General features: G+C 45.0%; 1 protein-coding gene across 9 annotated transcripts in view; it reads left to right on the forward strand.

Moving 5' to 3' along the window:
• Positions 1–12,842, forward strand: part of ptprt (protein tyrosine phosphatase receptor type T) — a 233,346-nt gene that overhangs the window by 121,257 nt on the left and 99,247 nt on the right. For all 9 annotated transcript variants that reach the window (XM_052559577.1, XM_052559568.1, XM_052559569.1 and 6 more), the window contains exon 9: positions 3,988–4,097. In XM_052559577.1, the coding sequence (XP_052415537.1) occupies positions 3,988–4,097 (110 nt within the window). The remainder of the gene's footprint in view (positions 1–3,987; positions 4,098–12,842) is intronic.

The following is a 12,842-nucleotide window of genomic DNA, read 5'->3' on the forward strand; positions in this document are numbered from 1 at the left end:
ATGACCTTGCCCCATTATTTCAATTATCCAACATTTTAATGAATGCCTCTTACCCCTGGTTCTTGAGGGCTGAAGGGCCATTGGGTTCGTTTTTTAAAGTCTTTGTCTTGGAGCGCTTCCGTTCTTTCCGGCTGAATGCAATTCTGATGCTTTTCAGAGTGCTGCTGTGGAAATTCTGTGGTCTTCTGGGAAATGCTGTTCAGTAGTGGTTATTTCAAATTACTTAATTTTGCACTGTGGTCAAAAAATTAACAGTGTAGAGGAAAAAAAAAAAGGTTTAAATGCAGGTAAATTCTGTTCTCTGTTTCATTTTTATAGCCTAAGTGGGAGTCTTAGAATAGAATAGAATAGAATAGAATAGAATAGAATAGAATAGAATAGAATAGAATATATTTTATTGTCCCCTAGGGGAAATTTGTCATGGACTCAAAAATGAATAGTGCATAGAAACAGCTGCCATTACAGGAATTAAAAAATACACATAAACACACCAAGTTATTGCATACTTCTTAGACCTATCTTTTGCAAATCATACGAATTTAATTAAAATTTTTGAGTCTTACTGCTTTAAGCCTTTTGATTAAATAAGAAAATGCTTTTTTAAATATTTTGTGGATTTTTATCAGAATTCTCAGACTAGAAAGTTGAAAAGACCAGTTTTTATTTGAAATAGTTATCTTTTGTGACACCTTAAATGCTATTTTTGACCGGTTTAATTCATCCTTGCATAATCTAAAAACTTTAAAAAATAAAATAAATACAAATTACAAAAACTGTTATTGATCCTGTTATTGATTGAATGGTATAATGTACAATTATTTGATAATTCGGCAATGCTGTGCACAGGGGTTGTTTTCCATCATATATTAAAACAACGCCAATGGCAAATATTCAGTATTCCCTCTAATGTACATTAAAGTTCGGTGCAGCTGTTATCGTCAGCTAATAAAGTAAACCAGTGTGCTTTTTAAATAAATCACTATTTAATTAAAGCTCATGTACACATTAAATTGTTCTGTAATGGTGGAAAATCATCATTGCTGCATAAGCCATACTTTTGTAAACGATTTGGAAACAGTTTTAATGTTTTAATAATGCAACCTTTCAGATCTCAGCAGCTGTAATGCTCACAGTGAAAGTGTTTATATTGTAAGACATTAGATTGTCTTGTGTATTTGAGAATCACTGCAGTTCTGTTCAGAAGTCAGATCCACTCAGACAAGTAAATGGAAACAGAATTGTTAGTCCGTAGTACTGCTCTGCTCTTCCCGAAGAAAAACAACAAATATGAAACAAAGATGATGAAAGCCGTCCTCCTTTAATCCATCCGTTCCATTGATGTGTTGCAGTTAAAAGGAAATCCCCACATACAGATGGAGCATGTTAAAGCTTCACAGTCTGTGAAAAGACACAATGTTTCTCAGACGGAGGGAAGGTTTGCAAGCGGCGCTTAATTCGAAAATTTCCCAGAGGGAAGCGTTCAGCCTCCGTTTACAATTAATTTCTCCCAGCTTGTTTTTAATGCTGAGCAATAAAACCGTGTGAAAATAAAGCCTTTTGTCAGGCCTTAGATTATTAGATTATAGCGTATAATTCAAACTCATCTCATTTTCTTTGCGTTTTTCATTTTCATGTTCTGATGAGTCTGTTTTGATCTGGATAGAACTCTTGGTTATTCAGTATCTGCTCTTGTCTGCCGCACTGATGTTTTTTTTCTTTTTTAGCATATGAAAACCTATAATTGCTGTCCTTTGTGTTCGCAAATTGATGGACAGCTGCAACATATCAATAGTGAAGCAAATTTGTCCCTCTGTGTAACCTTATATGGGGATAATTGCAGGAGGCTGAAATTAACATGAAGACAGCAGAGCGTTTTTTACCTTATTAGGTCAACAGCAACACCGACCCTGTGCTTACCGCTTCTCGTAAACAAGCGTAAACAGGAAGAGAGTGAATATGTTGATCCCGATTTATTCAGAGATGAAAATAATCAGTAAGATTCAATGTATAATAATTACGAAACCTATTCAAAGTTATCTGTATCTGAGAGGGACAAGCATAATGGGGAAAAGAACATTTCCTCCACCTCCACCTTATATAGTGGAAAAGATAACGGATGGAGGACTGGATCTAATTATATTACATTGTAACCGTGATTTAATATGCTTGTTGGCTAGTACCAAATCAAGCTATTTGAAGAATTGTTGAAAATATAATTTAACTGGCCTCACTTTGCTGTACAATATCTGACATCAGCACCTCGGTGAGAGAGTGTTATTCACCTTTTCTTTGATTAGCTCAATTCTTTTCCCAGCGAAGAATAAATGCCAGTGACTATTCAGCTTTTAATTGCGACTGAGGTAAAATAACTCAACCTCAATAGCTTTTGAAGATGAACTTAGTCGCATGCGATTGAAATGAGAGGAAATCTGTTCTGTGAGGGCAAAGCAACTTTCTGTTTTTAAGTATACTATGAGTGAGATTATCAACAATATCCATTTTCTCTTACTGCATGAAGTTGGGTGCAGTTCTGCTCAGAAAATGTATTTCTGTTGTTTTTCAGTAATAGTGAAACTTTGGAAGAAAATGGCATTATTGCATAAAACTGGGACTTATGCCATATAAACAAACAGAAAGAATAAGATGAGATGAGATCTTTTCTTTTTTTCCCTCCCTCATTAATTGGAAGAAACATGATTGTTTCATAAATCACAGTTATTTGAGGACATTATTTGCATGCTTTATTAATGTATCCTATTAAATCTCAGGACACAGTGGAAGTGTTTATATTTTAAGTTATTAGAAAAGCATGTTTTTTCCCCATTGAAGAAAAAAGACATTCATCTTTTAATATTAAATGAAGGCAAATATCTACACCTTTAAACATTTTAAAAAGTAAAGTAATTTTTTTCCTTACAAGTAAAAAGAAAAGAAGAAGAAGAAGCAGCATTCTCTTTTGTTACATAAATGGGATTCCCAAAATAAAAAGCTTTTCCTCAATGAAATAGTTCACGGTTTAGGTTTGTGTATTGTTGCTGTGTTAATGAAATGCTGCACGTACAATAGATGCTGTCATTCTTTTCTTCGCCGTTCAAGACGACCTCCAGCTAATCTGTTTGTGCCCGAGCTTCCTCTCCCGCTTGCCCCGTTACAGCCCTGCCACGCTCATCTCTTTAATCTGCCCTCTCAATTAGCCGCGACTTAGTGCAAAGCAAACAGCAGCGCTAGGGCTGCTAAGTTGGACTAAACGACCTTTTAGTAAGTCATTAGCTCTCTTTGCACACACTGTCAGGAACAGTCTAACTCATTAGTGTATCATCGCTAACAGTCAAGTCAAAGACACTAAAAAAGACTGAGAAATGAAAGACAACTAGCCTCAGGTTAATATACTATTGACAAATTACTAATCCTATTGGCTATTAATACTATTGTCTATTGACAAACTGAGCCAAATTAGCACATTTGCTTGCTAATTTATGAAATTGTCAACTCTTAGCATCTCTGAAATTGCTATTCTGGAATACTAGAGCAGGATGAAGCTGTGTATGGATAATGCTGGCATCTTGAAAACAGGTTTTTAGGGTGTTAATGATGTTCTAGCAAGAGTATATTTGGAAGACTTGCAATGTGTGCCAGAGGGGATGTGCGCACAAAAATATGCAAATAGACACACGTATATGTGTGCAGTGGTACTCGTAGCACTTGTTAACACCTCTCGATACCGAAGGGTAGCAAAGCTGTTACAATTCACACTTCGAACATTGCGGCTGAGGTGAGTTTGACTTAGTTTTGCTTCTTTAGTCAGCCAATCTCTGCTCTTCTACCCAGCAACACAAGCCAATTCTGTCACCCTACATCACCTTTGTTCTCTTGACGTTTTATCTAAAGGTGTTGATTCAGTGGTACAGTATTTGAGTTATAGATGTTCACTAAACATGTTTTTGAGTTGCTAAATGTTTTGAATGTCTGTTTGTGTCTCTATACCAGTTCCTGGCCCCATTCCTATGGAGTCCATCCAGACTGGCCCATACGAGGAGAAGATCTTCATGCAATGGAAGGCTCCAAATGAAACTAATGGAGTCATTACACTCTATGAGGTGAGAAAATATTTTTGGTTTATTAATATTTTATGTATTTATAATGTAAATATGTATATAAATGTAATATTATCAGGGTGTATGTAGGTCTTAAAAGATCTTAATTTGCCCTTACACAAATGAAGGCCCTCTTAAATTCATAGTCATGGTATTAAATGATTGATGTATTGCCAAAAGTGAAAATCCTCAGTTTTTGTTTGTTTGTTTTTAAGCATAAGTATTCATTGAATGAAGATGTCTCAAGATTGAATGAGACATTGAAATGAATTGAAATGAATTGAATGAGATTGAAAGTCTTGGAAAACCGAACAAAATTAAGTTTTGTAATATCTCTCGATGGGGTACTTGATTTAATTTATTAAATGAAGTTGATTTATTTGATATTCTGTCTTTTTAAATCATGCAGTCACTTCATTCTGATCATTTTGACAGAAAATAAGTCTTTTTATCTTATGCAATGCAGCTTATCAAGAAAACACATCTTTACGATTTCCAGATCCTAGTGGTTGAGAGCAAATTAATAAATTGTAATACTTATTTTGCTTCAATTAATTAAAAAGTAAGGTAGATAGTTTGGAAGTTGTATTTTCATGTATGAAATGTTGCTGTTTTTGTGTGTCTTAAAACTATATATCAAAGTACATTTCTGTGCTAAAATAAGTTGGCAGGAAGCTATTTGGTACAAATATTGCACAAAAAAAAGTGATTTTCTGTTGGAGGAAATGCTGTTTGACAGCATATTAATTATTTATTAGTCAATGCATAGAATATCCACATTACAAGGAAGGAAATGAAGTCGCGTCATGACAAAAACAAATTACATCCAGATTTTGCATAAATGTGTGTGTTTGAGTGGGCTGGAGGCACAAAAGAGCCTCACTATCTCTTTGATTTGATGAGGAAGACAAACTACGTAGAAGACATTGTGCATATCCAGGTACATCATTAAAACAGGGTTACGGCATGTGCCATCTTGGTGATAAGAAGATTGACAGAATTTACTAAATGTATCGAGTGGGCACAGTGCGGTCCCATTTGGCCAGATAATTGCTATAATAGCCCTCATTGATTTAATTAGAAGCGTCCAATAGAATTATCCGGGAGATCTGAGCAGCCGTATGCCTCCTCTCCTCGCTTTTAGTGATTCAGACAAATTAGACTTAGGACAAAGAGCTCGGAGGCAGAAAAAGGAAGGCACAGAGATGAATGCATCGGAAGGGTCACAAAAGGATAAGGTTTTTTTTTTATGGCAAGCAAGTTTCTTCATTCAAAGCTTTAGGAATGTTTGGACTTGGAGACTCATGCAAATAAAATAGGGCTGCAGCAACTAAAAAAAAAAAAAAAAAAAAACCATTAAAAATGTATTAGCTTTTTATGTGTTTTGATGTATTTTGTTTTTGAGAGTATGAAAAGTTATTTGCAGTATACTATTTAAACATTTTTGAAATGCAGTATTGCCTATACACATCCTATGCAATGCTGCATACACATGTGTAATACTTTTATTGCTATGCATTTTAAATGTATAAAATGTGTTTATATATAAACCAAACTTTAAACATATAAAAGAATATAGATAGATAGATAGATAGATAGATAGATAGATAGATAGATAGATAGATAGATAGATAGATAGATAGATAGATAGATAGATAGATAGATAGATAGTATTCGATCATATTGATATATGATTTTAAGATGATAATACAGCATATAATAATATACATTTTATAGTTTATGTTTTTATTGCAAAATATTTTTTATCTGTGTTCATAGAAGTTTCTATGACTATGTATTTCCAGTACACTCACTTCAGCGGCAATCAAACCAGAAGAGATTTGAGGTTCCCTTTCGATACTTCACTCATACTGCGTATGGGGAAAAGCTCCTTTTTTCCTCGATACTGAAGCCTTTTTTTAATAACGCAGTGCAACTGCACTGCCATTGGTTTAATCTGTAAACTTTTTTAAACCAATGACAGCGCTGCGTAGCTGCGCGAGCCTGTGGCGATGCAGCGCGCCAAAGCCCGCCAGAATGGGCGGGGCGAATGGCTATATAAGCAGGCAATCGCCAGAGGAAATCAGATCTTACTCCTTCAGCGACGACTTCACTTCGTTGGATCTCTGCTGAACGCCTTCGCCTGGAACGAGCTCTCGCCGTCGAAGAGGCACCGCAGCGGACCAGCTGAGACCGCCGACCGCCTGCAGCGCCGGCGTACTCGCAGACAGCCGCTCTCAGCGCCGATCTCGGGCCGCCCGCTTCCCGCTTCCGGCCGCTTCTCAGCGATCTCCTGCCGCCATCCGGCGATCCTAAAAGAGCTTTTTCCAGCGGTTTTCACCGCTCTAAAAGAGCGTTTCTAACGCCGTTTTAACGGCGACGGCCATGCCGCGCCACAGCTGTGGCACATGCAGAGCCCCTCTGCATGAGGACGACGGCCATGGTGAGTGTGTTTTCTGCCTGGGTAAACCCCATGCTGAGGCTGCACTCACTGAGACTTCATGCTGCTTTTGTGAAAGCATGAGTCTCGCCTCTCTGCGCTCGCGGATTGCTTTCTTTAATGAAAGTAATCCCGCCCCTCGCGCCCTCCCGTCTTTTTCCTCCCGCGAGCCGGCCAGGAAAAGACAGCGGGGAAGAGGGGCCCAGCGCCCGGATTTGGGTGAGCTCACGCCGGCTCAGCGCCCGCGTGCCTCACCCTCTCCAATGAGAGAGCCGTCCCCTGTCCTCTTCTCACGCCCAGAGCAGCGTCCCTCGGCTGAAGCGAGCGACCTCGTCTCTTTTGGCGGATCGGAGGACGAGCCGCTTGACGACTCCATGTCACTCGCGGCTTCTGAAACGGAGGACTGGGCCGGCGATTCTGACCCCGCCCACCTGCCGTCACTGGAGCCCATCGACGCCAGAGCTGGGATGGATGCCGAGCTTCTCCGCATCCTCTCCAAGGCCGTTGAGGAACTCCATTTGGAGTGGGCCCCCCCTGAAGAGCCGACACGCAGCAGGCTGGACGAGTGGTACCTGCCAGGACGCCGCCAGGCCCCCCGCCAGCGACCTGCCCCATTCTTCCCTGAGGTTCATGACGAGCTGACAAAGTCGTGGCGCGCCCCCTACTCGGCCCGCCTACGCACTTCCTCTGCAGCTCTCAGCTCAGTAGATGGCTCTCAGGAGAAGGGCTATGAGCAATTGCCGCCCCTGGATGAGGCCGTGGCTGCTCACCTCTGTCCCCCCGCGGCTGTGGGGTGGAAAAATAAGAGAGCCCTTCCTTCCAAGCCATGCAGGACGACCTCTGCCATGGCTGGCAGGGCCTACACTTCTGCGGGCCAAGCCGCTTCATCTCTGCACACCATGGCCATATTGCAGGTGTTCCAGGCAAAGCTTCTCCGTTCCCTGGATGAGTCTAGCTGTAGTGAACCTGCTTTCCGTGACCTCCGCAGCGCCACTGATTTGGCTCTGCGCGCCACGAAAGCCACGGCCCAGGCCATCGGACGATCCATGGCCAACCTGGTTGTGCTGGAGCGCCACCTCTGGCTCAACCTAACAGAGATTAAGGAGAGCGACAAAGTGGCCTTTCTCGATGCCCCAGTCTCTCCATGCGGCCTCTTCGGACCAGCGGTAGAAGGGTTTACAGAACGCTTCACTGCAGCACAGAAGTCGTCCCAAGCCATGCGACACTTCCTGCCCAAGCGCTCCACCTCTGCCCCGAGTCGCCCCAGGACTGCGCCGACTCAGCACCAGAGCAAACCTGCCCCTTCTACCCCCCAGGCGGCACCCCCTAAGGAGCAGCACCCAGCTCGCCCCACTAGGCGCGCTAAACCGCCTAGACGTCAGGGCCCCCGGCAAAGGATTGTGCTGGACCCGACGCCCTCTAAATCCTCCTGATCGTTGGGGAAGAAAGAGGAAGGGGCAAAGTCCCGCTGCGGCCGGACCACCCCAGAAGCTCTCTCGCCTGTCTGCTGTGCGACCTGGGCCCACTGTTGTTGCGTCCACGCAAAGCGCCGTTGTTATGGCGAACACAATAAATATTTCACATTTTCAAAAAGAGAGCACTTTTCCTCTTCCACACTCGTCGGTGTTCAGGCCCCTGATCAGCGGTCTGCCATCCGACACTATCCAGCCCCTTGTCACGCGGGCCGAGGCCTGGCAGGCCATCCCCGGAGTGTCCAAGTGGGTGTTGGGGATAATAAAACACGGATACTCACTGCAGTTCGCCCGAAGACCCCCGCGTTTTCGCGGAGTGATTCCCACCTCGGTAGAGCCGGACGATGCTCAGGTCCTCCGCACCGAAGTGATGACGCTGTTAAGGAAGGGAGCCATAGAGATAGTTCCTCCCTCAGACAGCGGGTCGGGGTTCTACAGCCGTTATTTCCTTGTCCCCAAGAAAGATGGCGGTCTCAGACCCATCTTAGACCTCAGACATCTGAACCTTTCTCTCATGAAACGGAAGTTCAAGATGTTGACACTGAAGCAGATCCTCACGCAGATTTGCCCCGAGGACTGGTTCTTCTCGCTGGACCTGAAAGATGCTTACTTTCACATCCAGATAGCCCCCCATCACAGACGATTCTTGAGGTTCGCGTTCGAGGGTGTGGCTTACCAATATACAGTCCTTCCCTTTGGGCTGTCTCTAGCTCCCCGCACTTTCACGAAGTGCATGAACGAGGCGCTCTCCCCTCTGAGACAGATGGGAATTCGCATTCTGAACTATCTCGACGACTGGCTCATTCTAGCCCAGTCACGAACCGAGCTAGACCACAACAGATCCATGCTCCTGAGCCACTTACAGTGCCTAGGACTCAGGGTCAATTTCGCCAAGAGCTCACTGCTCCCCAGCCAACGTATTACGTTCCTGGGAGCAGTTTTCGACTCCGTCAATATGAGGGCGGTCATATCACCAGAGCGCGCTCTTGTACTTCAGCAGCTCGCGGCCTCTGTCAAGAACAAAGCCTGTTTCCCTCTGAAGTTCTTTCAGAGGATGCTAGGGCTGATGGCTTCCGCCTCCCCAGTTTTACAGCTCGGCCTCCTACGAATGCGGCCCTTGCAGTACTGGCTGAAACTCCGGGTCCCACCTCATGCTTGGCGGCACGGCCGCTTTCGCATCAGGGTCAACCAGGCCTGTCTAGCAGCCCTGGAGCCTTGGATGAACCCTGTTTGGTTCAGTCGTGGAGTACCCCTACAGGCGGTTTCCAGAAGGACGGTACTCTCAACAGATGCGTCCAACCTGGGTTGGGGTGCTCTGTGCGAGGGCAGACCAGCCTTCGGCTCGTGGTCGCACGAAGAAAGCCATCTTCATATCAACTGCCTCGAGATGCTGGCAGTGGAACGAGCCCTTCAATCCTTTCAGGCAATCTTGGAAGGGCGCCACATCCTAGTCCAGTCGGACAGCATGACAGTGGTGTCCTACATAAATCACCAAGGCGGCCTTTCGTCCAGCCGCCTCTGCGCACTGGCAAAGCGCCTCTTGGAATGGGCATTACCCAGGTTGCGATCGCTCAAGGCGACACACATACCTGGCAAGACGAATCTGGGAGCAGACATGCTTTCACGGAGCAATGTCCCCTCGGACGAGTGGATGCTCCATCCCCAGACAGTTCTCAAAATCTGGGAGATTTTCGGGAAGGCAGAGGTCGACCTCTTCGCCTCAGAAAGCAACTCTCATTGCCCAACTTATTTTTCAAAGGAAACAGATGCACTGGCCCACAACTGGCCCAGCCTCCTTCTTTATGCTTTCCCCCCGATTGCTCTGATCCCTCAGGTCATCAGACGAGTCAGGGAAGACAGACACAGAGTCCTCCTAGTGGCCCCACTCTGGAGGACCCAAGTTTGGTCCTCGGAGCTTTTCAGGCTTTCCATGAAAGCCCCATGGCCGATCCCCCTGAGGCGGGACCTCCTCTCTCAGGCGAACAGGACAATCTGGCATCCACAGCCAGAACTCTGGGCTCTGCATGTATGGTCCCTCGATGGGAGCCTCTGAGCCTCCCCGGGGACGTACTACACACCATTGCTCAGGCAAGAGCCCCGTCTACAAGACGCCTCTATGCCCAAAAATGGTCAGTCTTTGTTGACTGGTGCTTAGCACAAAACAAAGACCCTGTTGAGTGTGATGTATCTCCGATACTGTCATTTCTCCAGGAGCGTCTAGAAAAGGGTCTCACCCCTTCCACACTCAAAGTGTACGTAGCAGCCATTGCAGCATTTCATGCTCCTATTGCTGGCCAATCAGTGGGTCGACACAGCCTCATTGTGCATTTCCTGAGAGGTGCTAGGCGGTTGAAGCCCCCACGCCCTCTTACCGTTCCCACTTGGGACCTTCACACGGTCCTTGGAGCACTCAAAGGACCTCCCTTTGAACCGCTGCGGTCAGCTGACCTTCGGCCCCTAACGCTCAAAACCGCTCTGCTACTTGCTCTAGCATCGGTCAAGCGTGTTGGCGATTTGCAGGCCCTCTCGGTGAGCCCTGCATGCCTTGAGTTTGGGCCCAATGACTCTAAGGTCATTTTAAAACCCAGGCATGGCTACGTACCTAAAGTGCTCTCGACGCCATTCAGAGCACAGGTAATTTCCCTCTCAGCTCTGCCTCCGTTGTCAGGTGAGCGGGAGCTGGATTTACTCTGCCCAGTGAGGGCTTTGAGAATTTACATTGAGCGGTCTCAGCCGTTCAGGCAATCTGACCAGCTTTTTGTCTGCTTTGGTGACCGCACCAAAGGGTCTTCGGTCTCAAAGCAACGCCTCTCGCGTTGGATAGTTGAAGCTATCGCTCTATGTTACTCCTCTATGGGCCTTGAGTGCCCCATAGGAGTTAGAGCCCACTCTACTAGAGGGATGGCCTCTTCATGGGCCTGGTCTAGTGGTGTCTCTATCAAGGACATCTGTGAGGCGGCCGGCTGGTCCTCGCCGTCCACTTTTGTCAGGTTCTATAACTTGGATATCCCGACCTTGCATGCTCGGGTTCTTTCGGTTTGATACGACAGCCTCTAGCAGACTCTGTCATCATACCACCTCCAGGGAGCTAGCTCCCTCTCAGCAGTGTAGCGTCAAGGGTTCGATGGCTCCGGCCCTCTCACTTATCCTCTGGACCCCAGGGTGTTCAAGTTAAGTCTTGTCGTTCCCTACCGTGGCACGGCGCGGTTGAATTCGTTCCCCATACGCAGTATGAGTGAAGTATCGAAAGGGAACGTACTCGGTTACGAACGTAACCTCGGTTCCCTGAGATACGGAACGAGTACTGCGTTATATGCCGTGCCACGAGGCTGCGGGTTCAGTGTCGTCGCTTCAGTCGTATGACCTGATTTCCTCTGGCGATTGCCTGCTTATATAGCCATTCGCCCCGCCCATTCTGGCGGGCTTTGGCGCGCTGCATCGCCACAGGCTCGCGCAGCTACGCAGCGCTGTCATTGGTTTAAAAAAGTTTACAGATTAAACCAATGGCAGTGCAGTTGCACTGCGTTATTAAAAAAAGGCTTCAGTATCGAGGAAAAAAGGAGCTTTTCCCCATACGCAGTACTCGTTCCGTATCTCAGGGAACCGAGGTTACGTTCGTAACCGAGTACGTTTAGTACCTACAACAAGGACACAGAGATGATTGCTTATGACTCAATCCTTGTAGGAATGAACCAGTAACCTTCTGGTTGCCAGTCTCTAGGCCACACCACCCTATATGTACTGTTTGTAATGAAGTACTGGGTGCTTCATTGATCTACACTTGCAAGAGCAGCTCTGGAGCCTGCTAAATATGACACACACACATCACAGTGTGTTTCAGATCAGTTTCTGAGTACCTGAGATGTGTCCTGCATCAAAATCCATATTTTTGATCAAATTTCCCCTCTCTCCCTCTCTCTCTGCCTCTTTGCTCTCCCTTCGTTTCACTGCACAACAGCCTCCTGTTATCAAACCATCAAAGCCTTTCAGAAATTAATTGCTTTGCTGACAAAATAAGATTGTGCGTTTGAAAGCACATGCAAAAGTAAGACAGAGAAGATCCTCAACAGCTCCTTATTAATCAACAGTGAGACGTGTAAAGTGAAGGTGTCTTTTGTCCTCCTGCTTCTTTCATTTTTCTTTATCTCTATGCAAATGAGGATGAGTAAATAGCAGAACACTTCTGCACACACGGCTGTTTAGTCCTTGATCTTTGTTTTGTTTAATTTGCATGACATGTTGTGAGTTTGCGATGGTGTTTCTGATGGCTTCCTGTCTGGAGTCACGTGGGAACAAATCACCCACATGTCTGATGGTTTTTCAGGGGAGTGATGGACAGGGACTTTGAGGGTGCTTTCACATTTGGTTCGATTGCTTGGTCCAAACCCGAGTTCAATTGCTTCCCCCTCCACTTGTCCCCGCTGGACAGTGTTCACATTCTATTATTTGAGTCTGAACCTCAATTCGTTTGCATCATCAAGCCAGCATCATTCACTTCTGCGATTTGGTACAATTGCATTCACATCAGCAGCAAATTTTACCGGAGTTCAATGGTTAAGTGGTACAATGGTCTCAGGTACAGTTTGCGGGTGCAAATAATTCAGACAACCATGTTCACATCATCCAAACAAAATGAACTCTGACATCAATCGAACACAGGTGCGCACCAAAACTGCTAGTGTGAAAGCACCCTGACACTCTCTTTGGATACTGTTATCTATACACTTTGAAATAAACATGACATTTGAGTTTGAGCTGATTTTTTGCAACAACAATTTGCCATATTATTATACCATGTTTTTTGCTAAATTGTATTTCAGACCACACTCAATTCAT

Source organism: Carassius gibelio, chromosome B6, assembly GCF_023724105.1.
Source record: "Carassius gibelio isolate Cgi1373 ecotype wild population from Czech Republic chromosome B6, carGib1.2-hapl.c, whole genome shotgun sequence".
Classification (NCBI taxonomy): Eukaryota; Metazoa; Chordata; class Actinopteri; order Cypriniformes; family Cyprinidae; genus Carassius; species Carassius gibelio.